Source organism: Pantherophis guttatus, chromosome 8 (genome assembly GCF_059756535.1).
Source record: "Pantherophis guttatus breed Tessera chromosome 8, ASM5975653v1, whole genome shotgun sequence".
Classification (NCBI taxonomy): domain Eukaryota; kingdom Metazoa; phylum Chordata; class Lepidosauria; order Squamata; family Colubridae; genus Pantherophis; species Pantherophis guttatus.
In genome coordinates, this window is record NC_142070.1 from 23,777,651 (window position 1) to 23,804,957 (window position 27,307).

Sequence of the window (27,307 nt, forward strand, 5' to 3'; positions counted from 1 at the left end):
TCAACCTTTTTAAAATTAATTTAAACATAGGTCACAGGATATAAGAAGTTAAAATGTATGGTATGATTTCAGATTATAGGTTTCTAAATTATACAGAAAATTAACTGAATATAAGGCTTGAGAAATGAGTATTTATTTGAAAATTAAGCAATTTATGGTGAGATATAATGGCATATAAAGCCAAATCCCAAATCCATACCCAAAATATAATGTGGAACATTCATTTTTAACCCCACCTCCCCTAAAACTTACTGTTCTGAGTCGTAGTAATCCATGCACTTCTTTTTCTTATTATACGCTGCCACTCTGAAAGGTACAATTTCCAATGTTATCAATCCTGGTGCCATAGTCAAGACTTTGGCACCATGGGTTGGATCATAGAGGTCTTTCCCAGTCTCAGGATGCGGCATTCCAGCTGGGTCTCGGCCCACGATATAGAAGTTTGCTCCAGCCACCATTCTCGCCCTGCAATGCCACTGAACCTAGAATAAGATTCAAGATATTAGCAAAAAGCAGAACTTGAAAAGGTGGTGCAACGGACATAAAAGATTATCTCTAATAGATAAAAGAAAAGCAGGTGTCCTCTAGGCTCATACATTGTCCAAGGGCACATCTGCTATGATTGTCACCAACTTAGAGATAGAGACCATCAAAAATTCTAATGCACAACATTGCATGGCAGTTTGTACAGCAGCTTTACAAACTAACAAAAGGATGCCACTTATCATTCCAGAGAATCGCACTGGAAGAAACTCTCAAAAATTTCAGTGTGAACACATGTACCCATAAAAGGAAAAAAAGGGTGTCAAACTACTAGATAGCCTTGCTCCAATGGAAGCAGAATTCCAGAGAATAGCTTTCTATGCAACAGAGTCCTTTTTAAAAAACTAGTTAAAATGCCTTTTAAAGTTAAAAGAACAATAGGGGGAGGGAGGAACTTATTACTTTCTCAAAGGTGCTTTTGTCAAAAGTCAACTGGACGATGTTTTTTTCTGAAGCAAGAAATGTTTTTTTTTCCCCTTGAAAAAGAAGATGTTTTGCTTCTCATCCACAAAGTTTCATCCGGTCAGAACTGATGAAGCTTCTTGGATAAGAAGTAAAACTTCTTCCACCTCGAAAGAAAAAAAAAACACCATTTCTTCCTCAAGAAAAAAACATAGTCCAGTTGCCTTTTTTTTTTTTTTTTTTTTAAAGGATCTTTGAGACAATCATGACCTGGATGACTATGAATCTCTAATATTCACTCTAATATTAATAAATTAATATTTATTAATTATTTATATGTTAATCAAGAAAAAAATAGCACCTGGGAAACTATGTATTTTCCAGGCTGAGTTTTTGCATGTTTCTTTCAAACTGAGAATATATATTTCACATGGATGCATTTACATGTACGCTAACAAACAGGTTTGTCATTTTTTTGGCAATGCAGTTTCTCCGCATAAGGAACAGACAAAACTTGCAAGACAAACCATACATATGTTTTGTTTAAGAAAGGGGGAAATATAGAATTCATAATGAGAAAAGGTGGTAGAAAGGAATAAGAGATGCAAAGTAATAACAGTGGCTTAAACCTCTTGACAAGGGCTGTCATCAAATTAAACATCTGTTAAATGATATGCATAAATTCAATGAAAGTCAAGACAGTTCTGAGTGCACACATCGCATACTTCTTTCCATTTTAGATTATGCATATCTGTCAGAACATGTATCATCCTAAAAGAATGGTGGTGTTTTCCATGTGTGAAATGGAAATGCTTCTTAGTATATACAGTACTTGTATTTTTAAAAAAAACAAACATTATATAATTCATTAAATATTTTTAGAGATAGGCAATAGATTTTTAAGATGCATAAACATATTGAATATTATAAATTATGCTATGAGATTTTGTTTTCATTAATATAATATATTGAACATTGCAAATTTACTTGAGAGATGAGGAATAATTAAGGATACACTTGAGGAGCTAAATTTTTTAGATAGTTGCAAGGAAAATGCAAGAAAGTTGACAATTTCTTTTACAATAAGCATTCAGACCCTGTGTGGGAAAGTACAAGTTTGAAATGTATACAAACTTGGTTGTTATCATATATGCATTCATCTTCCCCATGAATTCTAACGAATTTGTTTTTCTAAAGAAATTATACTGGTTTTTCGGTATCTTTTGCAGCCATACTGAAAAAGAGCCTATCTGCTGCAAATATAATTTCCTAGTTTATTTGATGACATGTCATACTTTATAGAAAGGGTTTTTTTTAAAGAGGAGAGAAAGAAAAATGTGACATGTTTAGATTTAGTCCTACGAAACATCACCATTAAATCTTTACTGACGGCAAAGCATGTCCCAACACTCGATAACTATATTGGTTAAGCAGCTGTCTGTTCTGCAATTCATTTGCATTACCGAAACAAATCTGGTACCAATGTCTTCTAAATGACCTAAAGAAAATGATTAAAGGAAAAGTCATCTTTTATTAGTTGGCTAAAACACAATATTGGCAAACGGTTTTCTTGAGGTCATTGGAAAACACGGCATAAATTGAAGAATGTTTCTTATTTTATTTGCAATCATGACTTAGGACTACAAGTGCAGCTTTTCTTCATCTCCTTGCTTCCATGCCCTCCAAACATAGGAAAGAATACCCACATACATGGCATGGATTATTTTCAGTAGCCACAATAAAAATGAGAAACACACAAAGAACATGAATGAAAGGAAAGATTCCAATGAAGTTATAATTGGTTTACATCCAGGTTAGAGTCCAAAGGGTGAATAATTAACAAAAAAAATATTATTTTGAAATAAGCCATCATTTTAGACATGTAAAACAGAAATAGGATTAATTATTTCCATGCATTCCCCTCTCAAATATTATCTCAAATCTCCTACAAATGTTCTACCTTATTCCAATAGAAATAGGCTCCTCAAAACTTGTAGCCTTGAGGAATTGAAATTCAGGGGTGAAATGCTCCCGGTTCGGACCAGTTTGGACAAACCGGTAACGATGGTGGCGCGAGGCTTCACCCACCCGCCTGCCCGGCGCAAGGCTCCACCCACCCGCCTGTCATTACTTCCTGTTTTTAACCAGGAAGTAACCTGTTTTTTACCCTCTGTGTATGCGCATTGTTGAACCCTAAGATTGTGATAAGTAAGTTGTGCAAAACTGGAATTCATGTGTCTATTTTGGAGTAGCCTATTAAGAAAAAAACACTTCTGCCAACTAGAGGGAATGATAAGGTAAAAGGTAAAGGTTCCCCTCGCACGTATGTACTAGTTGTTCCCGACTCTAGGGTTCGGTTCTCATCTCCGTTTCAAAGCCGAAGAGCCAGCGCTGTCCGAAGATGTCTCTGTGGTCATGTGGCCAGCATGACTAAACGCCAAAGGCGCACAGAACGCTGTTACCTTCCTGCCAAAAGTGGTCCCTATTTTTCTACTTGCATTTTTTACATGCTTTCGAACTGCTAGGTTGGCAGAAGCTGGGACAAGTAATGGGAGCTCACCCCATTAAGCGGCACTAGAGATTCGAACCGTTGAACTGCCGACCTTTCGATCGACAAGCTCAGCGTCTTAGCCACTAAGCCACTGCGTCTCTTTTAGAAGGAATGATAGATTTCTCAAATTTGATATTCTCTCAAAGTACCAGATTTGTCAATCATAATTTCCAGACTACAAAACCAATTTGAGCTGTCTTTCCGCCCTCCCAAGTAACAAAGCTACAGCAAGAAACATAGGAAAAAGACAGAAGTATATCAAAAAGAGGTTTGAGCTGTTTTCAGTATACAGAAGTCTGAAACCTACTTGGCAAATTGAAGGTTAGCATGATGTATACGGTGAAGTCCCAGGGTTGCAGTAGTTCACATAAGCTTTCCATGAGTTATCTAGAAACCATCTAATTGTTTTCAATTAATTTTACTTTATGATGTAATGGAAGTAGAACTTTATTATTGAGGAATAATCGTTTTAATTATTTTGAATGTACAGTATGTCATTCCAATTTTAATTCAATTACTGTGTAAATTAAATCAAATTTAGCTTTGTCCTGATTTCACCTATATTGGAGTGCAATACCTGGCACACTCTTAACGGCTATTCTGGCCCATAGTTTGAGAAAGAGTGGAATCATGTGGTGCTGCCATGTTTTCCCTGCCTAGCAAATAGTATTGTATTGCTTCAACCGCTGGCATCAGCAGGAGGAAGCAACAGGATAGGATTAACATCTGAGCAAATTAAGTAAATATCTCATGCTGTCTGGCTGATTTCGAAGTGACCTTGTCTCAAGCCTCTGGCTGTTCCAAATGTCAGCAAAAGGTAACAATAGCAATGAGGGGGGAAAAAGCTAAAGAACAGCAATATTTTACGTTTGGAACACAATTATATTTCTATTCCAACCGATGATTAAGTTTTTCAGTTGCAAGTTTTTCCTTCATATACATCTATTAACACCTCAAGTTCTAACAAATCCATGCAGTGAATTGCTTTCTTGGCATAATTACGTACAGATTGGAACAATTCTGAAAACAATTCATTTTCATTTCTGGACTAAGGCAGAAGTGAGATGATTTGTTTTCTTAGCAAATCATCTTCCTTCCTTCCTGAGTTTGTTCTGCAAGATAAATGGTAGATTTTAAACCTGAACTGTTTTTATTAAGTATAATATCAGAAAAATTAGATAAGAAAAGTATGTGTTTCATATTACATGTCGTAACAGCAATATTCACGCAACATTGGAAAAAGGAATGAACACCGTGAGATGAAGAGATAATTAAGAAGATACTAGACTGTGCAGAAATGGATAGATTGACATTGAACAGAAAGACAACACAGAATACTATCAAACATGGAATCTATTTTATCAGTGGTTAGAAAAAAGGGGTGGAGATTAAGAATGTAACCAGTATTGTTAAGCAAATTATATACCCAGACAACACGATGCTTATTAAGCACTAAGAAATGTAATTAATAAAAATCATTTTTTTTAAAAAAAGATAAATGGTTTGAAGACAATTTAAACACAGAAAGAGAGGAATAGAAGCGACCTTGGTGGATAGGAAGCAAAGTGACATGCACAAGTATAGAATAGTAATGGTAGAGAATTTCAATATTACAAGTACCACCAAAAATTCCAAATAAGATCTGGAAAAAGAGCACAATAATTTAAGCTTTGATGCCATTTCTTCACTCAGTGTGCTTTCAATTGTTTACTCACACTTGTCTCAACTCCACATACAGATCTGAAAGAAAACACTAAAATGAAGAGGAGTTGGGAACCAGCTGTTCAATTCTGGCTATGGTTCAGTATGTTAAGAACACTGTGGAAATGAAAGATGAAGAAATAGAGTAAGGAGCTTGTCTGTAAACAAGAAACTTCTGAAGATCAACACAACAGGACCTTCCCGTTAGGGCTTCTAAACCAAATTTTATAAACAAGTCATGGCAGAAGAATTCTGGAGAACCATGAATCATACGAGGGTCTTGCGGTGAAACAGCGGTGCCTAGGGGAAAGCGTATTGATAAATCAACTCAGGAAATCAGTTGAAAGGAACAAAACAAATGGACGAAGGAATTAGCAAGCTGTGGTATATGACGCCGTACCTCAGTTGGTCCAGCATACATCATAGGAGAGGGAAATATAGCCACAACAGTTGTTTCTGGATTCAATATTCCTTCCTCTAGCACTGCTGCATGTTGCTTCATTCGCCACATCAAAGGAACATCATCATCCTTTGTCCAGCCACCCAGAGGATGCAAAAGCAGAACTGGGCGCCTGTAACCTCGATCCAGAAGCTGCTTATGAGTATCCTGCATCAACAGGGCATGCCCATTGTGCACAGGGTTACGCAACTGGAAAGCAAAGACAGCATCTGAAGAAAGAAGGGAGAGATGTCAACAATTCTAGAAGTAACAAATCAACAATTCTAGTAGCCAATGGCAAGTGGGCACCAATGTTTTATTCAACTGTTTGGCTTGTAATATACAAAAATTTTGAGAAGGATAGCAATAGCAACAGAATTTAGACTTCACAGTGCTTTACAGCCCTTGCTAAGCGGTTTATTGTATCAGCATATTGTCCCCAACTATCTGGGTCCTCATTTTACCCAGATAGTTAATACTTGGAAGGATGAGTCAACCTTGGATTCCAAGAAGCTCAAATTTTCTTTAGATAATGGCTGAGTCAACCTTGAGCCTGGTGAGATTCGATCTGCCAAATTGCAGGCAGGCAGCAGAAATAGCCTGCAGTACTGCACTCTAACCACTGTGCCACCATGGCTCATGGTCAGAGATAGCCAGTTGCAGAGAGATGTCTCAATGGTTCATCCTCCTAATTATGACTAATGTTTGGAAGATCAGAATGCAACTTATAGTGTTGAACGCTGCTGTGATGAACTATAATTCTTCAGGTGGTCATCAAAATCCTATAGTCAAGAATATTTGGCTTTCATTTCCCTCAGAGGACATTCTATCAATGCTATGTCATCCCTGTTTCATGCGAAAAATCTATCAATCCACTGCACATAAAGTACCTTGACACTGCCTACTAATATAAGTTGTGGGGGGATAGTACCAGCAGGAATGTTTAAATAGCTGCCAAGAAAAGTGCAAGCTAGCACTAAGGACATGAAAGCTATCCAGCCACTTAATGTATTTTCTTTGATCAACATGATTTTTGTACGTCTTAAACTCAAACTGAACTGAATCCCACAGCTAAAGCAACAGGATTTCCCATCTACCCTACCCCCTAACAAAAGCAAACAAACAAAATCCCCAAATGAGGGTTATCACCTCTTTATCAAAGTGAAGAGGGGAAGCATATATGTAAATAAGTGAAATATGGTGATGGCAACATATTCAAAAGCTATTTCTCCATCCCCTGTGGCTGGCCATGGTAGGCCAAGTCTACTATAAGCAGAGGGAAAAATATCTGTACACATGGACTGTTGATGCTGGAACAGGGCCATATTCTTCAACAAAATTATAAACTTGTTTATATTTTGCATGCATCCATAATTGTTTGCAAGTTATTGCTCATATTTACTATGGAGAACTTCAACAGTTTTGTTCTGATTTCATGCTTGATTTTTTTTTGCCCTGTAAGCATTCAAGCTATGCAAACGTGGTTGTTTAATTTTAGACAACAAACTGCTTCTTTAAATTAATTTACCATCCAGTTTCTAGACAATAACTAGTTTATCAATTTTAAATAAAGTAAATACTGCCAAGACCTCAATTCCAATACATCCCAGACGTGAGTTTTGAGATTGTGAACCCAAATGCTAATTATTTGAAGGAAATATTTGGAGCCAAAATTCCAAGGGAAAAAATGCACACTTTAAACAGAGTTTGAGATTGAGACTGGCAGTTGTTTTTTTTCCCAGCTGAGAGATGGAGTGGAGGAGGGAAAGCATATGATGATGATGATGTTCCTTGAGGCCAACTAAAGTTATAAAATATAGCCATCTGTAAAGATTTCAAAAGTCTTCATTAAGCACGATACTTAAAAATTTAGGAGGAAAAAACATAGAAGGGAAACGTGGCTACGTTTTAAGCCATATCTGCACCACATTAGCTATTAAAATGTTGCAATAGTTTGCAGTCATAAAACTGGGCTCTTGCAGATCCAGAACAAATAACTTTATTTATAATATGTTTCTATTTTAAAGTAGCAACTCTAACTTCAAACTCTCTTGCCCACAATTTTTGAGTATTAATCTAGACACTGGTCCTGTTTTCCCCAGCTATGACAGCAGAGAAAAAGCAATCTATCAGGTTGCTGTTGATCTGTTTCTTATTTTGCCAGCATAATACAAACTGGAAAATGCTACAGTGCAAACAAACTGACTATACTGTGGTCTTCTTCATTACTAGGTTATAAGCCTAGAAAAGTCTTTCCAAAAGTATTTTTCTGAAACACTTAAAAACTATTTATCACCCCGGAGCATAATAATCCTATGTTTTGTTTCCATACGACGGCTGTTCCTTAGGAAGTGAGGGGCAAAAATAAAGATAGCTAAAAGATGCTACATAACGTAAAGAAAAATAAACCAAAATCTATCCAGATTACTAGAAACCATAGTCCCAGTCAGCCATTATGGAACGGGAAAGTGTTGTGCAGGCAGTCAAAAAGATTTGGAAATTAGGGTTAGTGTATTGTTTTGGAATACCAAATCAGCCAGTTCAAAATGCAGTCAGAAACAGAAAAAAAAGTGTGTGGGGGGGGGGGGCAATCTTATTATGACTGCGTGTGTGTGCTTCTCTCCCTTTACAGTTATTGGTTTTTAGGATCGCAACCAGTGTTCTGATGAAAATAAAGATCAGATTCTATAGCAAGGGTGGGCAACTGATTTTCTCAAGTAGTCACATGAGAAACTGGGATTGTTGTGGAGAACCGATGCCCACAACAGCCAATGCTCCCCCACTCTTGAGTTTCCTCTCCCTACCACTGCGCTGCCAATGTTGCTCTGTCCCCTGCTGACAACCCCTCGCTGATGCCTCCACCCCCACCAACATCACAGACCATTCAGGGACAGCTGAAGAGCCATAAAATGCCCCACAGCATTGTTCAGAGCAAATTTCTGGAAAGAGGCAGCCAGATTTTCTTCTTTATTACCAATCATTGTTTAAGAACTCACCAGCATTCATATCTTTGAACTTCTGCTTTAAGTCAGCCGGTGTGAGACGGTACTGGTCAAGACCATCGTTCCAATAAATTCGATCCAGGACTTGGAGATCACCACCCACAAGCCAATCCCCTTGTTCCATAACCATCTAGGAAACATAAGAAAGCAAACAGAATCAATAGCAATATAAATAGGACGAGAGAATGGAATGGAATGGAATGGAATGGAATGGAATGGAATGGAATAGAATAGAATAGAATAGAATAGAATAGAATAGAATAGAATAGAATAGAATAGAATAGAATAGAATAGAATAGAATAACAGAGTTGGAAGGGACCTTGGAGGTCTTCTAGTCCAACCCCCTGCTTAGGCAGGAAACGCTATACCGATTCAGACAAATGGTTATCCAATATCTTCTTAAAAACTTCCAGTGTTGGATCATTCACAGCTTCTGGAGGCAAGTTGTTCCACTGATTAATTGTTCTATCAGGAAATTTCTCCTTAGTTCTAAATTGCTTCTCTCCTTGATTAGTTTCCACCTATTGCTTCTTGTCCTACCCTCAGGTGTTTTGGAGAATAGCTTGACTCCCTCTTCTTTGTGGCAGCCCCTGAGATATTGGAACACTGCTATCATGTGTCCCCTAGTCCTTCTTTTCATTAAACTAGACATACCCAGTTCCTGCAACTGTTCTTCATATGTTTTAACCTCCAGTCCCCTAATCATCTTTGTTGTTCTTCTCCGCACTCTTTCTAGAATCTCAACATCTTTTTTACATCGAGGCGACCAAAACTAAATGCAGTATTCCCAGTGTGGCCTTACCAAGGCATTATAAAGTGGTATTAACACTTCACGTGATCTTGATTCTATCCTTCTGATAATTTATGTGAACATGGCTCTGAGCATCCTAAGAGAGACCAGGTTAATCCCAATATCTGGTATTGTTGTAACAACCTTTGTGTTGCTTTGTGCCATAAATTACTCACATGCACTAACATACTAAATTGTCCTCAACTTATAACCGGGCGCTTAGCGACTGTTCATGTCACAATCTACCTGAAAAAGGGGACCTACGACCCGGAACCAAAGTTCTGACAGTCCCTGCCCATGGTCACATGACCACATTTCAAGTACTTGCCAACATGTTTATGATCATTTGCAATGTCCTGCAATCCTGTCACCACATTGTATGATGGTTTTACCACTTATTTCTGGTTTTGGGCAAAACTACACCATAGCAAACAATGGATTCAAGTTAATGACCATAGTATTTGCATTTACGATTACTGTGTTTGCTTAGTAACTGCTGCAAAAAATGTCATAAAAATCAGGTCAGTCACGTAACCAACCCATTTTATGACTGTTACAACTTATGACTGTATTGTGCTCCATTATAGTTGTAACTCAAGGACTACCAGTATCAGAATTTCTTATTAACTTTCCCCAACAATTTCACATTTCCTCAAAATTTAGGTTAGCATGTTATGCTACGGTTTTCCTACAAACTCCTATGTTTTGCATTACCGTACATTGATTTATCCTATTGAAACCTGAAAAATAATCTGGAAAATATGTCTTTATACCTCTTCAAAAGCTATGAGGCCATTATGTCTTTGAGAAGACATGATGGGGTATGGATAATTACTATAGATAAGCCTATTGAGTACTGAGTATGATCAAGAAAAAACAGGAATTATTTCACTGATCCTGCTATAAATTAGCTTGAATCTAAATTTAGGTTCATCGTTACTATTAAGAGACCAGCTTAATGGATAATTTAAACTGCTTGTCAAAATAAAAGATGAATTGAAGTCTGGACTCTGTTATTTTAATCTGGTGGAGGCCTGAGGCAGAAAGGGCAGATGTTTTTTCTGTCATTACTGCTGAATAATTCATTTCAGAGTGTTTCCTCTAGGATCACAAATCTATATTTATAAGCCAGAGGACAGAAACTGCTGTCCAGTTCAGTGACAATCTATGAGGTTTACATGAATTTCTTTGTACCCAAAGATATGCAATCACTGTAGACTTACTTCAACAAGCTAAGCACGAAAAGACTGTAGAGAAATGATTAATGTAACAACAGGGTTATCTAAAAATCTAGGTAAAAAGGTTTGTACCAATTTAGGGCGTGTCAAATTTTTCAACTTTCAATTTCCAAACTTTTAGGGGTGCTCAAAAGTTGTGACATGCCTTGGGGGTTGTAAAGATATTTTGGTTACTTTAATATAATTTAGATGTGCTTGGTAAGTAACTACATCAATATCATAACTTTTTAACATTTTGTTTGTTTCATAATAGGGCACAGGTAGTGGTGCCATGGCCTAGAGGTAGACCTCTCACGTCACAATCAGGAGGCTGTGAGTTCGATCCTAGGTAGCGGCAAATCTCTCTGGGAACAAGGTAAAGATCAGCTGCGAACTCTGCATTGGTGATAGGAAGGGCATCTGGCCAGTAAACACTCAGCTCCACTCAGTTGCCCTGATTTCGCCCCGCAAAGGATTATGGGGTCATTGAAAGACAAAAAAAAAAAATATAGAGAGCAGAGGTCCCCAACCTTTCTGGTTCCACGGATCAGCAACAGCGGTGCTGGGTGAGGGGATGGTTTTGTGCGTGCAACCTAATTCTGCACATGCACAAATGAAGCATGGTATGCTCACCCAGTACCGGTCCGAGATCCAGGAGTTGGGGACCCCTGCCATAGGGAACATACTGCAAACACTCCAATAATCTTATTCACCAAACTTATTTATAACCATATTTACATTATAGAGGACTCCAGATTAATGATAAAATTATTATCATTATTAATAATGATAATTATTAATAAAATAAAATTATTAGCTTGAAAACATTACCTTGATATATGGGTGCTCTTTGCACGTTGTTCCCCACTGTCTGGCACAACGTTCTTCTTTTCGGTGTTCGTAGAACTCCGGATTGCGAACAATAGCTACGCGCCGATCATCATATAGCAAGGCGAAAGCTGTGCATCCATCCAGTCTCTCCTTGTCCTCTTCTGTAACTGCCAACACTATAGGCACTGATAAATTAATGACTCCACCTTAAAGAAAATTAGTAACAGGCATTTAAATTACAAGGATCTTCAATTCCCGGGGGAAAAAATTAAAATTAAGAATTGGCAAACCAGAACAATCAATTTCAAAAATTCAGAACAATGTACATCTCTTCTTGTGCAATTCATTTCTGGAATCAAAGAACATGACCCAAACCTTCAGATCAGTTGGTTCTGAAGGAGGAATGGAACATTTCAGAGAATAATGGAACATTTCAGGAGCAGACCATATGTTCTGCACACAATTATTCTAAACTACAGTGTTCTGACAATATATCATGCTTTGATGATGAATAGATGAAATCCGTTGCTGGTTCTATTCTTGAGGTATAGACCTGCTTAGCAGTTTCTGGATTTTCATTCCTCACCAATATGATCAGAGTAACAAATAATAAACTACAGTTCTACTCTAGGACAGCAAATGAGAGATTCCTTTCTCTGCATTGCAGAGTATCTTTCATTCCAACATTTCATTTTCTCTAAAAAAGCAAATTGCAGCTGTTGGTCAAATCCTTTGTTTCAGCATTGGTTTGCTGCTGCAATCTTTTCAGGGTTCTGGAGCAGTTGCAATATCACTGAACCCAACAGAAAAAAGATCACATGAAAGGATAGATTACCCATATTCCTGACTCGTGAAGATACAAGCATTCAAGATTGGGTATTCAAGAGTCATTTTACCATACAAAAATGAAGAATGTGATCTTTGAATTCAAATCACCAGCATTTTCCAATCATATATTTCCGTATTATAAAATTGATACAATAGCAGGCTTGGCTTCATGAAATCTTTTATTTATAGAATAGAATTATAGAATTCTTTATTGGCCAAGTGTGATTGGACACACAAGGAACTTGTCTTCGGTGCATAAGCTCTCAGTGTACATAAAAAATACAGTCATCAAGAATCATAAGTTACAATACTTAGTGATAGTCATAGGATACTAAATAAGCAATCAAAATCATAGGAATCTAAATAAAACAATATAAATTGTAAAGATACAAGCAACAAGGTTATAGTCACAAGTAAAAGGAGATAGGTAATAGAAAGGATGAGAAGAATAATAGTAATACAGTCTTAGTAAATATTTGAAAGTAAACGTAAGAGAAATATTACAAATACACTGATTTATTAATATGGTAAAGCTAATATTCAAGAAATCCATCAATGTTAATATTACGTCAATTATAATACAGGGGTTTTACTCTAAACTGATCAATGTTATTAACAGTTCATCATTATTCCAAAATATGGGTTTACCATAATGATGAAAAAATATGTTTCAGCCCAATAGTTTAAACATATATTAATAAATAAAATTCTCATCAAACCCAGTGCGCATGGCCAATGGTAATGTCCAAAACATCTGGAAGCTACCAACTTGCCTACTCTTGGGTTGAACCTTTACTACTCCCTGTTTACTACTTCAAGTTTCAACAACTGCCAAATTTCACTTTTTTCATGCTTCCAAGATGTCTTTACCTAAAATTCCTAGCCTAACATGTATTGTTAAAATACTGGATATTGTATCCAGTATTGATGGTGACTTATGCTTTTAAGACATCAACTCTTTCCTTATAGTTTTGGGGTGGGGGGGGTTGTGAAGCTCATAAAGAAGCCTCTTCTCTATAACTCTTTCTTTCAATGAACTTTCCATGTAAACCAAAACAATGAAAAGATATAGTCAGAACACAGGGTCATTGAATAAGAACAGGAATACCAATTTATATTTTGAGGGAAAGGACAAGATGAGAAAAACAGAAAACCAAGACCAAGTTCAGTAAGACAAAGCTAAAAAAAAACCCCACATGAGACCATAGCCTGATGAATAAGCCTATCTATTATGGTTTGCAAATTATGGATGACTAGGGCTTAGCCATAGAATTTTGCTGAAACTGTTTCTGGATCTAAACCCTATTGCTCTATCAGAAGCATGTCAAAGACTCATTCTCTAGAATTTGTGGGTGTCGCCAGGACAAAATTTTTAAAAATGTTTTACATATTTAATTAAAACTGAATATAACCAACATGATTACTCACCAGATGCATACTTAATAATGTCCCACTTCTGTCACATTCAACTTGTAATTTTGTTTTGAAGTCTCCCAGGGCCAAATATAGCCCAGGACCTTGAGTTTCAAATAAACAAAGGCTTGATGAAATATAATGGCCCAGCTCCGAAAGAATAAGGATATTTTCACATTTCTAAGTTGGAGTCTAGCCTAATTTTTTCACATACACAACTGATTATTATTAAGTGCAAATGGGAGAATTATATACAGTTTCTCTGCAAGATTAATGGACTGTGTGGCCAATTTGAAATGTCTTACCATCCAGTAGACAGTCAAAATGAAGGCACTGAAGATATTCTCTTTCTCTCATAAAGCCATTAAGTGGGGTTGCCCATCCCTCCGCAAGAACTTGAACCCACTGCATATCAACCTGTAAATACACATTTCATAAATCCTAGATTTAATGCAAAGTCTGTGCACCATCAGAATAAAAGCATTCATTTAGAAAGACAATATGTGAACAATTTGGTGAGTTATGATTCTTAGTTCATCCATGTCAGGGTGCTAATTAATCCCATTCTGCTTTTGGGTAATCGCACCTTGATTTAGAGACGTGGATCGTGGCATTTTCCTTGTGTATACGTTAAGAAAATAAACCCCCAAGATATTTTTTCTAAGAAAAACTCATTTATTTGTTATAAAGAAAATAAAACATCTCACTATCTAAATAATTACATTTTGGCAACGTTCCTGCCTGCCACCCCTCTGTGGCCAGACCTCTCCTGGCAGGAGAACAAAGAAAGTGTGAAGTAGAAAGAAAGGAATGCGGACATGCGTAGTGGATCAGAGATAAGGACTTGGCAAGCTACGGAAAGTCTGAATGTCCAAAAATATGAACTCATCTGGTAAATACAAAAAGCAGTGACAATCCATATATAGATCATATCAAAACAATACATGAGCAGTGTTTCACAACTTTGGCAGCTTAAAAATGTGTGAACTTCAGCGAGCTGGGGAATTCTGAAGGTTGAAGTCCACACATTTTCAAGGTGCTCAGGTTGAGAAACACTTCATAAGAGGGTTGTGACATGTTTAAATTACCATGTTTCCCCCCAAATAAGTCCCTGTCTTATATTTTTTTGAACCCCAAAATAAGTGCTTGGCCTTATTTTCGAGGATGTCTTATTACTTTGGGGAGCAAGATGGGCTCCTCTTACTGTTTTACCTGATTTCCAGTGTCTTCCTAACCCTAACCAGAGGAAATGGCGAGGACTGGCTGCGCATGTGTTTAAATATTTTTGGGGAAGGCTTATTTTTGGGGAGGGCTTATTTTCAGCAGGGGCTTATTTTAGCACATTATCAGGGGATGCCTTATTTTAGGGAAAACAGGGTATTCATCATTACGGAGAATAAGAAAGCAAAACAACTTTCTATGTGTAAGCTGCTTATAGAAACGATCTCGTTCAAGATTTGTTCATATTTGATTGTGTTCATTAAAAATGTTCATTTTAAGTTTTGGGTGTCCACTCAGATATGTATGTAGGAAACGCAAGAGAGTAATTAAATTGCATGGGTAGTTTAGTGAGTTATAAAGGCTATAGAAAGGAAGCATCAATCAAATGAATTTGTAAATCTAAAAATACAAATCAATAAGATAGTAGAAATTAAGCTAATCGAAGATTTAAAAAATAGGTTAAAAAAACACAGTGAAAGTAATAAATAGCTTGATGGAATTAAGGGAACAAATGCTGCAAATGCAGGAAAGATGCCATAGTAGAAAATATGGAAACACTATGCGATTGGTTAGCAAAATAAAATAGGCCAATCTAATAATGCCAGTGATATCAATACTTATTAAGAAACAGACGTTTTCCAGAATCATTGGCACTTAGGCAAATTAGATGAATTTGAGGGTGGAAAACAATTATCTCTTTTGTGTGTGTGTTAAGCCAGGCTCGTAAATAATTATCTGATTCGCTCATATAAACAAAGTATTTCTGGCAGTAGAACAAGTGTTTTTGCAATCTGGATGACTGGGACAGTTTTTCTTTGTAGCATAAAATATGACAAAAGTTTATAGGTAAAAAAAGATGTGTGGCACAAATAACTAAGTCGAGGTATATGTGAACAAATGAAGTATTACTTGTGTAAACTTATTTGCAAGTTCCCCATTACCTTATTTATTTCCAAAGTTGGCAATGTTTCTGCATCTGTTTTGGCCAGCTTAAGCTTATTTTCAGGCACATATAGTTCTTTCACCTCATAAGAGGCATCTACTGGTACAATATCCTATGAGAAAAAAAATGGATGAACAAAAGTTATTTAAGCATCTTTGATGCTAAAAAGCAATTTTCTCATCAGTTGGATTTGTGCTATTAGTTTAGTACTTGAAAGTTCTGAAAAAAACATTGTTTTGGCAGTGCTATTTCTGGAAAATGTAGCACCCCCGAGAATTCTTAGGGATATTAATAAATATATTTGGTACAGATATAGTCTTCGACTTACTACAGTTCATTTAGTGACCGTTGAAAATTATAAGAGCACTGAAAAAAGAGATTTACGGCCATTTTTCAAATTTATGACCATTGCAGAACCTCCATGGTCATGTGATCAAAATTAAGATGCTTGGCAACTGACTCTTATTTATGACAGTTCCAGTGTTCCATTTCTTTTGGATGAGAAGCGAAACACCTTCAAAGAAAAGCAAGAAAGTCCAGTTGCTTCTTGAAAAAAGCGCCTTTGGGACAACCATGTCCTGGATGACTGAGAATCTCCACAGATACTCCCAGAAAAATACATGCAAGCAAGAAAAGACAGTTTTCTCCTCCTTCACTTTTAAGGGAACTGGGCCAGGGAGGACTGGGTTTATGTTGCTTCCTTCAGAGAAAGTGCAAAAACCGTTTGTTCCCTCTCAACCCACTAAGTCATATTGCATAAAGTGCTGCTCAAATTGCAGCCACGCCAGGGCTCTCCAACCTTGGCAACTTTAAGACTTGTGGACTTCAACTCCCAGAATTCTTCAGTCAGAAAAGCCAGTTGAAGTCCACAAGTCTTAAAGTTGCCAAGGTTGGAGACCCCTGAGCTATGCAGTCTTTTATTCCTCATCTGCTTTCTCTGGGTGTTGAGAATGGGCAATTGTCCAGTGAGAAATACAAGTGTGAAGATGAAGCCGTTGCTCCCCAAACTCCTGGCTTGTAGACAATGCCATTGCCTCTCTTTCGAGAGAACGTATTTTGGATTAAACCAGGACCATACAACATAACATTTGCTGAACAGCACGTAGAAGTATGCAGACAACCAGAACAACACTCAAGTGGGAAAGGAACATGATGGAGTCACCACAAAGTTAATTTCTCGCCGATGACACATCCCCAAAATTATTTATAACTAAAAACAGTTTTAAAATTTGGTGCCTACGCAGCCTCTGCTCTCATCCCAAATAAGAGCTATATAATCTTTACAAAGCTGTCGGGTTTGCTTTGATTTTGAAGCTGGAAAAAATACCCTGCAGTTTCCTAAAATAATGCAGTTGTTCACAAGTCATAACAAACGTTGTCTGGTCTTTAGTTCTTCCATTTACTGCAAGTAATATGAAGCTGGAATATCTTCAGCAGAATATTCTCAAGAGATACAGGAACTAGATGAGCTGGGAATCCTCTATCTAAGCCTAATTAGTATAGTTTGAGTAAACAGCTTAATAGGATACAGTGGGTACATCAATGAGAAATTAATAAGGGAAAGGGTTCTCAGAGGGAACAGCGACTGTTGTCCTATGAAGCCAGATTGTTTATAAGCAAAAACTGATTATTGGAAAAACATCCATCAAAGCATTTAGAAATCTGCCACAAAGGTTTGTGCTTATAACATCTGGGCAACTGCCATTTGGTCCTCTGAAAATGCACGTGACTACCCACTGACAGATGCAAAGACAAAAACTACTGGTTTCAAAAAGAACTGGAGCCTCCTTTTATACATTGTTATTGAATAAAAACTGTTAAGCAACATCATTAGAAAATTTGGGACAAAATAATATTCCGGCCTGGTTTCAACCTTGAAACAGCTAAAAATGTAGAGCAGGTTCTATCACATTTGTGCAAAAACTAAAGCTAATGTATCAAACAAACAAGTCTAAAATAGACTGATCTCAGCATCAATTCAGGCAGTTATGACATTCATCCATTTGATTTTCAGTGTATGAAAAGATGCGAAATAAATATGGCTTCTACTTGCCTTAAAAAGAAGGCGACCAGACTGATACCGTATAAGGTACTCAATGAATGCACAAATTCCATTTCCCAATAACAGAAAATGCAATTGTTTCCTTGCAATATTTTGTAACTATTTAACAGTAAATATTATTTCTTTAACAGAATTGTAAAAGTCCTTTCTGTATTATAATAGTCTCAAGTCTAAAGTGAGACTTGAAAGTTATATGGCGTTATAATTAACAGTTTCAGAAATTATTCACATCATTAAACTAATGAAATGATTTATTTACAGAACTTCAATTTTGTACTGGATACAAATTACTTATAAACATATGTCAAAAATTATTATTTATTAAAATCAAAATACCATGTTAATGTTTTTTATCAAACACAGAAATTAGACTTGTATAAAGAGAAACATTTAAATGTATATTGTTTTATTTTGAAAAAAATGTGTTCTAAACAATCTCTTACCAAACTAATAACAATGGGAGATTTTTAGAAACAACTTTATGGGTTAAAATATTTGCTTTTATATAACAAGCTATATTTTTTCCTACTTTGTTTCTGGTTTGCTTCAATGTAATTTGCTCTAAGCAAAGAATCAATCATGTCATAAGATTCTTATCAATTCTACTAGTTCAAACATGTGAGCCAATGCATATATTACAGTAATTTGCATTTCAACAATGCACCAGAAAGGTAAACATTGGTATATCAACAAAATTAGGCTGAGAAATGAAATTCGTTCATTTATTCTAAATTTTGAAATATTTAAAGATTTAACACATGCACACATATATAATATGTATATTCATTAAATGTAATGTACCTGGTACATATATACATAGTTATTAAATACTAGTTTAGATTAGAAATAAATCCTCAGCTAATACTTCGGAACTGCTCTGTGGAAACACTATCTTAGAAGGCCCTCTAGTGACAATTTGAAAATTGTGCTGATTTGACAATGAATGTTACTTAAAAAAAATACCCCAAGATAATAACTAAAATACCCATTGCTCCTAATTTCAATGCCCTTGTCATAAGGCACTGATTTTGACATAGGTACAAATGCACTAAACTCACATTATCTTAATTTACCCAGCTAACAATGTTAGGTAGTACAGGTAGTCCTCCACTTACAACAGTCCATTTAATGACCATTCAAAGTTACAATGGTACTGAAAAAAGTGACTTATGACTATTTTTCACACTTACAAACATTGCAGCATCCCCAAGGTCACGTGATCAAAATTCAGATGCTTGCAACTGACTCATATTTATGACCGTTGCAGTGTCCTGGGGTCATGTGATCAGCTTTTGTGACCTCTTGACAAGCAGAGTCAATCGGAAAACCTGATTCACTTAAAAACCGTCTTACTAATTTAACTGCAATGATTCATTTAACAACTGTGGCAAAAATGGTCCTAAAATGGGGCAAAATTCACTTAACAACTGCTTCTCTTAGCAACAGAAATTTTGGGCTCAACTGTTGTCGTAAACTGAGGATTATTTATAGTCATTGACAATTGGATAAAAACTGTACACTTTCTAAGGAATTGTATCTGTTATGAAATCCATGCCAGCAAATTTACTCTGCAAGTGCCTAATAACAATCTCACAGCAAGCTTTTGAAGATTCCAGCATCACTGCCCAAACTAATAAGCTTTTGATTAGTAAAAAACACAAAAAGGAAGCTGTGTGCTGGATAGTTCATGAGGATGCAGTAGGGCTAGATATTACATATGTAAAGTCTGAAGGGGGTTAGAAAATGATTTTTAACTTCTATAGTTTCTGTATAAAGATTAACTTTAAGACATGCAAAACTAATTATGAATCTCTATCAGCCTGCAGAGTGGAAATAGTTTTAGCCTTAGCTTTGTATTTTCTTTCCAATGAACTGGTTGTGACTTGTTATTCTTTGACATTCTCCACCAACAATGCTGATTTTGAAAATATTGCAGGGATGTTGTTTCCAGCTATTTTTACCTGCATAGTTGAGCGCGTAAGCTGAAGTTGGAAAATGACTAGTATGTGAAGATGTACAGTGGACTGATCTATAGAATACAGCAAAGCTTCCTTGAATAAAAGCCAATTATGGGACTCTAAGAGGTGCATCATTTATATTAGAAAACAGATTTCCCCAAAATCTGATAGTCTGAATAAACCAGTAAAGGACAACTAGTAAAGGACAAATTCTCCTTAATCACAGAACAGAAAATAGTAAAACAAAAGCCAACCATATTTATAACTGATAAGAACAATTCATTCAGGTCTGTTTTCTCTCCTTTGAAATACACTGTTTCCTCTCCTTTGATTCTAAATTGTAGTTTCCCCACTGAAAACAATTTTTCCCATGACTGTATAGACCAAAGAATGGAATATATATTACCACAGTCGATGCTGCAAATAACTTAAAGAGCAACCAATAAAATCAGGCTATTCTTTCATATTGATACACAAATTGTTAAGGTTGATCACATGCCAACTTTGGGAATCTCTAAATCAACAGATATTTCACGGCTTTAAAGGAATAGAGTACAAAATTTGAAAAATTCAAATGCACAAAAGTTGGTCCTATGGTCTAAATACTGTGTTTCAGCTCGCAGAAATATCCTAAATGTTTGGGAGGCTTTCTCCCTGCAGACATACCCCAACACATAGACAGAGGTGAGGATTGAAGAGGAAGCCATTTTGAGTACAAGAGAAGTTTAGAATTCAATATTTAGAGCCTTCATACCCGTTCTTGTAGAAGTTCCACAACTTGTTGAACGCAGTCATTGACATCACAGGAATCTGTTTTGAGTACCAACTCGGGAGCTTCAGGTTTTTCATACTCTGAGTCAATGCCAGTAAAACCTGCATGAAAAACAAAACTTAACACACTTCAGCACTTCAGGTGAGTGACTTGCCCAGGAACCTTACACATATATTTTAGTTTAAAATAATAAGGAAGTGAACAGCATGCTATAGACTTAATATGTACCTTGATTGCTTTGGCAACTGCTGTTTTTTTTAACTCACTGTATACAAAGCTAAACCAAAGTGTTTGCAATAAATAGTGCAGATGTATTTAATCCTTATTCATCCTGGCAAATAACCTACCTGAATATTTACTAATGTACACAAGTTTGAAGGTCAAAATAATCCAGGCAAATTAAAATGTTAAGTGATATCAGCAAAGATTTTAAAGAAAGAAAACCCAAGCAAGCAAATGTTAATCATTAATGGACGAGAAAAGTAGTAATTAAAACTTTTACCTATATCTATTTGTTCTGCTTAGAAGGGTCACAGTGTTCTGGCTCTGCTAAGGTATTTGATTTGCAATGCCAGATAATTATAAGGAATCACAATTCGTATATACAATTAATGAACTTTAGTATCACCTACAGAAAGACATCTATTATAATCCATCTTGATTCATTACTCCAATGACTAGAGTGAGATAATATCCATCTAGTGATCTATCTTAACAAAAAGTCAACTAGAGAGCATTTCTATCTGCAGACTATCTCCATCTGCAGACAGACCAAAATAATACTTACAAAAAAGAAAAGAAATGCTTCTAAGCCATCAGAGCAAATGATATAAACTTTCTTCTGTAGCTTTAAGAACTGTGACTTAATATAGCATTTGAATACACGTAGTGGTGGTGGTTTGCCTTGTTTTATTGAAGAAGGCATATAACAAGTTACAGAACCGAGGTGGCGCAGTGGTTAGAGTGCAGTACTGCAGCTACTTCAGCTGACTGCTAGTTCAGCAGATCAGCGGATCAAATCTCATGGGCTCAAGGTTGACTCAGCCTTCCATCCTTCGACGTGGGTAAAATGAGGACCCAGATTGTTGGGGGCAATATGCTATTTAGTATACTGTCTTTGGTGTAAACCACCCAGAGTCCTCAGAGAGTGGGCGGCATAGAAATATGACTAATAAAAATAATAATTAAAAAAAAACAGGTTGATTAAACTGGAAACTGTTTCTACAAATCACAATGACTAGATTTAAACATCATTTTAAGACAAAAGTAAACAAATGATGTTACAGCATGAAACAGGAACTGAACAACAGTCTCTCAATTCTGTATCATAAATGTAAAATAAAATAAATATAAAATAGGGAAACAACATACCAGCCTAAGTATTCTAGAAAAAAGTGGTAAAATGCTGACTGTCAGCCTCACCTTTAATTTCACCAGCACGAGCTTTTTTATAGAGGCCTTTCACATCCCTCTGTTCACAAACATACAATGGAGCATCCACAAATACTTCAAAGAAAGGAAGACTTGCTACTTCATGAATTTGTCTTGCATTGTTGCGGTCCTAAGGACAACGAAGAAAAAAATACTGTAACAAAATCTTTTATTACAATATATCTAGCCACAGCTCCATTACACAGGTAATATAAGGAAAGATTAATACAACCACCTTCCCTTGTAAGCTTAGTTCAAAGTAACCAAACTTAACTGCAGTTAAATTAGTTCAGTCCACTAATCTTGATTTGCAAAAGTTCTGGCTAGATTCCCATTTCTATTTATTTATTTATTATTTATTTATTATTTATTATTTATTATTTATTATTTATTATTTATTATTTATTATTTATTATTTATTATTTATTATTTATTATTTATTATTTATTATTTATTATTTATTATTTATTATTTATTTATTTATTTATTTATTTATTTATTTATTTATTTAAATTTATATGCCCCCCTTCTCCCGTAGGACTCGGGGCCGCGCACAGAATAAAAACATGTAACAATAAGAAATCCTAAAAACAGCCAATATAAAACCCCAAACAGAATAAAATCTCGTAGCAGATCAGGGAAATTGCTGAAACAGCCATGTCTTCAGGTCAGTGCGAAAAGTGCAGAGGTCAGGGACCGTCTGGAGCCCGATGGGTAACCCATTCCAGAGGGTCGGTGTGGCCACCGAGAACGCCCCCATCCTGGGGGCCACCAGCCGACATTGTCTGGCCGGAGGAGGGCAGCCCTATGTGACCGCACAGGGCAGTGGGAGGCCGGTAGGAGGTGGTCCTGCAAGTACCCCGGACCCATGCCATGTAGGGCTTTATAGGTGAGAACCAGCACCTTGAAGCAGATCCGAAGGGCAACCGGCAGCCAGTGCAGTACATTTTAAAAATGTATGGTTATTTGAGCAAACCATAGCTGCTTGGGTCACATAGAACTGTAAGGCATAAGCCATGGTTTACAAACAGCAAGGTGGGATTTATATCTCACTTTAAGCTGAAACCATGAAAGCATTAAATCAGAGCTTATGAAGTCTAAACCCTTGTTTAGTGCAGTTTAACAAGATGTTTAAGCCCAGTCTTTGCCTGCAATAGTCAAGTTCATAAATTGCTCTAAGCCATAAAATCAAAGTTATCAGTCCTTCTACTGAATAAAAGACTAAAGGGTAACATAATATTTTATTGTACTTGAAAATTGTAATTTTCCCAAATGATATTCCAAATACAAACCACGAGTAAAAGAAACAATTTGTAATTCCTTCCATCAGAATCTGTCACTAATATCTAAGTTTATTGTCATTAAGTTTTTATTCAATGCCGCCACTTGGAAAGGTAGAAGTGCTACTGAAAGCTTCCTGAACTATAAGATTGCAATTCTAAACACTCTTGTATTTTTCAGCTGATATCTGTAATTTGCCAGAGTTAAACTGTTTTTATTCATGCCTGAACTTGAGAGTGGTCAAAAATTCTAGAGAATCTAATTGCTTAGAACATTGGCCTAGCCTATAAATAAAAATAACAATTATTATTATTAATCCAACAGAAGATAATTGTCTGTAGCCTAAAGTTAAACTGTAGAGTTAAGCAATAGTGGGTTCTAACCGGTGTTATCACTGGTTCGCTTCGCGCATGCGTTTTGCGCGCGATCAATGGTAAAATGGAAAGTATGCAATAAAAATTAGGAAAATATGCTCACCTGGGCATAAGGAGAAATAAAGCTAGTAATGCACACCAAGCCAGCATCCGCAAATAATTTAGCAACCTCAGCAATCCGACGTACATTTTCTTCTCTGTCTTCTGGTGAAAAACCTAGATTCTTATTGAGGCCTTGTCTGATGTTGTCACCATCTAAAGTATAGCATGGAATGCCGTGGCATACTAGATATTCTTCAAGTGCCATACTAACAGTGGTCTTTCCAGCTCCAGATAGTCCTACGTGGTTTTCAAACAAGCAAAGTATTAATTTGTTTCACCTATGCAGACAACTATTTTTACAAGAATAAGTTTCAGTGTTCGAAAAAGTGGAAAGACTGGCATTTATGCTTCCTGAAAACTTGAGTCAGCCTACCATATCAGCATAATAGTATCATGATTTTTATTATATTTATGCCAAAATTGGCCACAATGTCCATGAAATAAAGGAACATAAAATCTGCATAGCGAATAAAAGACATTATGCAAAATATATATTGTTTATGTATCTTGTATCATCAATTATAAGCAACAAATTAAAAGGGCTCATAGAATAGCAATCTTGGTCCAACTTTCTACAGTTTTCTTTACCTAAAATCATGTACATTCTGATCCATTCTTAGCCAAAAGACTTTTAAAATATAACTTTCAATTTAGATAAGAAAGTGAGTCTTTATACTGACTCACCATGGGTTAACATTTACCAGTGCAATTCTGCTTGAAATGAGATCAAGAATATTAAGTCACAGGTTTCCTACCAGTATTTTAATTTGCCAGTGTAACTGAGCAAATTTATCTTTCCCAGGTACATGCAGAGAAGTAAAATGAAAGACATATGATCACTGCACAATATTTTTTTCCTAAGACAAAGAGTCTTCATAAGGGGATCCTAAATTTCCTGTTTATATTTCCCAGTGTTTCCTCTTCATTTATATAAAAGTGAAGGATATGCTCTACCTTACTGTTTCTGATTCTGAAGTTTCATAATCACTTTGAAATAATGCAAGGGAAAGATAGGATTTTTTAAAAAAAACCTTGGATAGAATACAATACGTCTTAAATTGCAATAATGTTTTCCCTCTTTTCAATAAAGTGATATCAGAAGGTGATTTGACATTTTATGTTCCTGACACTTGTTAAATTATTAACTTGTACATACTGCTACTGATGTTGAGAGACAAATGGAAAAGGTTAAAGTAAACATGTTCATTAGGCAGCAGTTTTGTACCTGTTAGCCATACTGTGCATCCCCGAAATCCACTTCTGGTCCCCACCACCTGGCCCCTCTTATTTCTGCTAACATGGTGGGCTTGATAGGTGACATTGGTAGCTCTCTGCATCCCCTGAAATAAAGTAAGATTACAGGATAAAACGATACTGCTTCTTACACATCCATAAATGCCTATAAAATAGGAGAGTAAACATGAATAATTGTTATGGGAATATTAGTATAGAACACAAATGTTTTCATTTATATACTATACGACCTCAAAAATCCTAGTGGTGAATACAGCACAGTTTGATGCATTCATAAAATCCACTGGGCCACAAGCCACAGTATACGAGCCACAAGAACCAAGGTTCATACATTAGGCTATAATCAGAATTTTAATTATGGTTTGGTGACCAAATTATCACACTCACATTCATACATCAAGCTAAAATGTACAAATGAAGTGAATGATGTGAAGTCAGAACAATGAAAGAAGATCTTCCTGATATTTTTATAAAAGTGAGTATAAAAGTAACCTAACTGTGATAATCATTCAACCTTTTGCTTTATTTTTCTTTAGGTACATTATATAGCATTATTACAATTGCCCATCTCCAAATCATGACTCTAGGTGGCTAACAGTGAAAACAAGAACACTCATGGAATTCACAACAAAAGTAAAAAAACAAAACCACTAGGTCAAATTGGCACAACTATTGCACGAACTCTGCCACACATCTGAATCCCTACTGACAATACTATGCTTTTAAGGACTTGGGAAAAAATGACAAAGTTTGGACCAGTGGTGGAATTCAAATTTTTTTACTACAGTTCTGTGGACGTGGCTTGGTGGGCATGGCAGGGGAAGGATACTGCAAAAACTCCATTCCCACCCCATTTCTGGGGGAAGAATATTGCAAAATCTCCATTCCCACCCCACTCTGGGGCCAGCCAGAGGTGGTATTTGCCGGTTCTCCGAACTACTCAAAATTTCCGCTGCCGGTTCTCCAGAACCTGTCAGAACCTGCTGAATAGCATCCCTGGCTTGGACCCATCTAAGCTTGGAGGAATGATGTGCTAAAGGGCAGGAACCACCACCCAAAAAGTCTCTTTCTGGGCTCTGGCAGATAGCACTTCCTAACAAAACCCAGAACATGGCTCTTCTCCCAAATCTAATGAGACAGACAGCCATAATCAGACAGAGAAGTCCCCTGAAATAACCCAGTTAAAGTCTGTGATTTATGGCTGACCTGTTATTGTTCAGTCACTAAGTCGTGTCTGGCTCTTCACGAATCCATGGATCATAGCGTTCCTGTGTCTTCCACTTTTTCCCAGAGTTTGCCCTAATTCCCGACTGGTTTAAGACAACCCAAGACCAGGGTTGACCAACACACCATAGATAACCTCAAGGAGTAATCTCAATAGCCAACTATAAGGAGTAAGTGGAACAAACCATGATCCTAGAACTCACAAAAATGCTGATAATCACCATCAAGACTACATCTCTAAAACAAGTTAGAATACAGGAAAACAAAATTCCAAACCCAACTGCTCAAACTAAAACCCAGAACCAAAGAGGTACCTGAACTTAAATGGGTTGTCAACATCCAGCTGCCCACTATGTTCCACAGAACACAGTATCCTACAGAAAGGCCTTAACTATATGACATAGATGGTGCTAACCAGTTAGAATTCTTTGCAGCTTTGGACACAGCATTTAAAACCACAGGACTTGCCACGTTGACAAAAATTTTAGTTTCCTGGCTGAATTAAAAACGGAACTTTTGACTTCCCAGACATAGTTTGTCACTCAAATCATTAAACCAAAAGTTATCTGCAAAACATAAATATCTAGAAAACCATGCGTCTGCACTCCTGAATGTGTTCATAAAAAGCAGGATACAATACTAGTAAGACGAGCTCAATTAATATTGTTTTATACAATATGCAAGAAGAAAAAGAAAAAGATACACAAATTAAGGCAATACATTTTGGTTTCAGTTGGCCAAAAGAGATTTTAATATACAGATTCTTACAAACAGAAGCATCAGAATTATTTTAAAAATTGATTCACTGGAATTACTAGAGAACGTAAGAACCTATTAAGATGAAGTTTCTAAAGCATATAGATCAGCAGTTCTACAGACTTTAGTTTCCAAAACAAAACAAATCTCAAGTCAAAATAAAACTCAGGACAAAGAATCTTTATTCATACAGAAAATGGAGGGAATCCAG

At 36.3% G+C, this 27,307-nt stretch overlaps 1 protein-coding gene across 3 annotated transcripts in view; it reads right to left on the minus strand.

Annotated features, from left to right (window-relative positions):
• Positions 1–27,307, minus strand: part of PAPSS1 (3'-phosphoadenosine 5'-phosphosulfate synthase 1) — a 41,965-nt gene that overhangs the window by 11,472 nt on the left and 3,186 nt on the right. For all 3 annotated transcript variants that reach the window (XR_015729291.1, XM_034442236.3, XM_034442237.3), the window contains exons 2-11: positions 25,088–25,202; positions 23,864–24,099; positions 22,097–22,235; positions 20,657–20,775; positions 15,881–15,994; positions 14,024–14,135; positions 11,478–11,683; positions 8,633–8,768; positions 5,598–5,866; positions 253–482 (exon numbers count right to left, since the gene is read on the minus strand). Coding sequence is in view for 2 of the 3 variants with exons in the window: in XM_034442236.3 (XP_034298127.1) it covers positions 253–482; positions 5,598–5,866; positions 8,633–8,768; positions 11,478–11,683; positions 14,024–14,135; positions 15,881–15,994; positions 20,657–20,775; positions 22,097–22,235; positions 23,864–24,099; positions 25,088–25,202 (1,676 nt within the window). In the remaining variant the exon portion in view is untranslated. The remainder of the gene's footprint in view (positions 1–252; positions 483–5,597; positions 5,867–8,632; positions 8,769–11,477; positions 11,684–14,023; positions 14,136–15,880; positions 15,995–20,656; positions 20,776–22,096; positions 22,236–23,863; positions 24,100–25,087; positions 25,203–27,307) is intronic.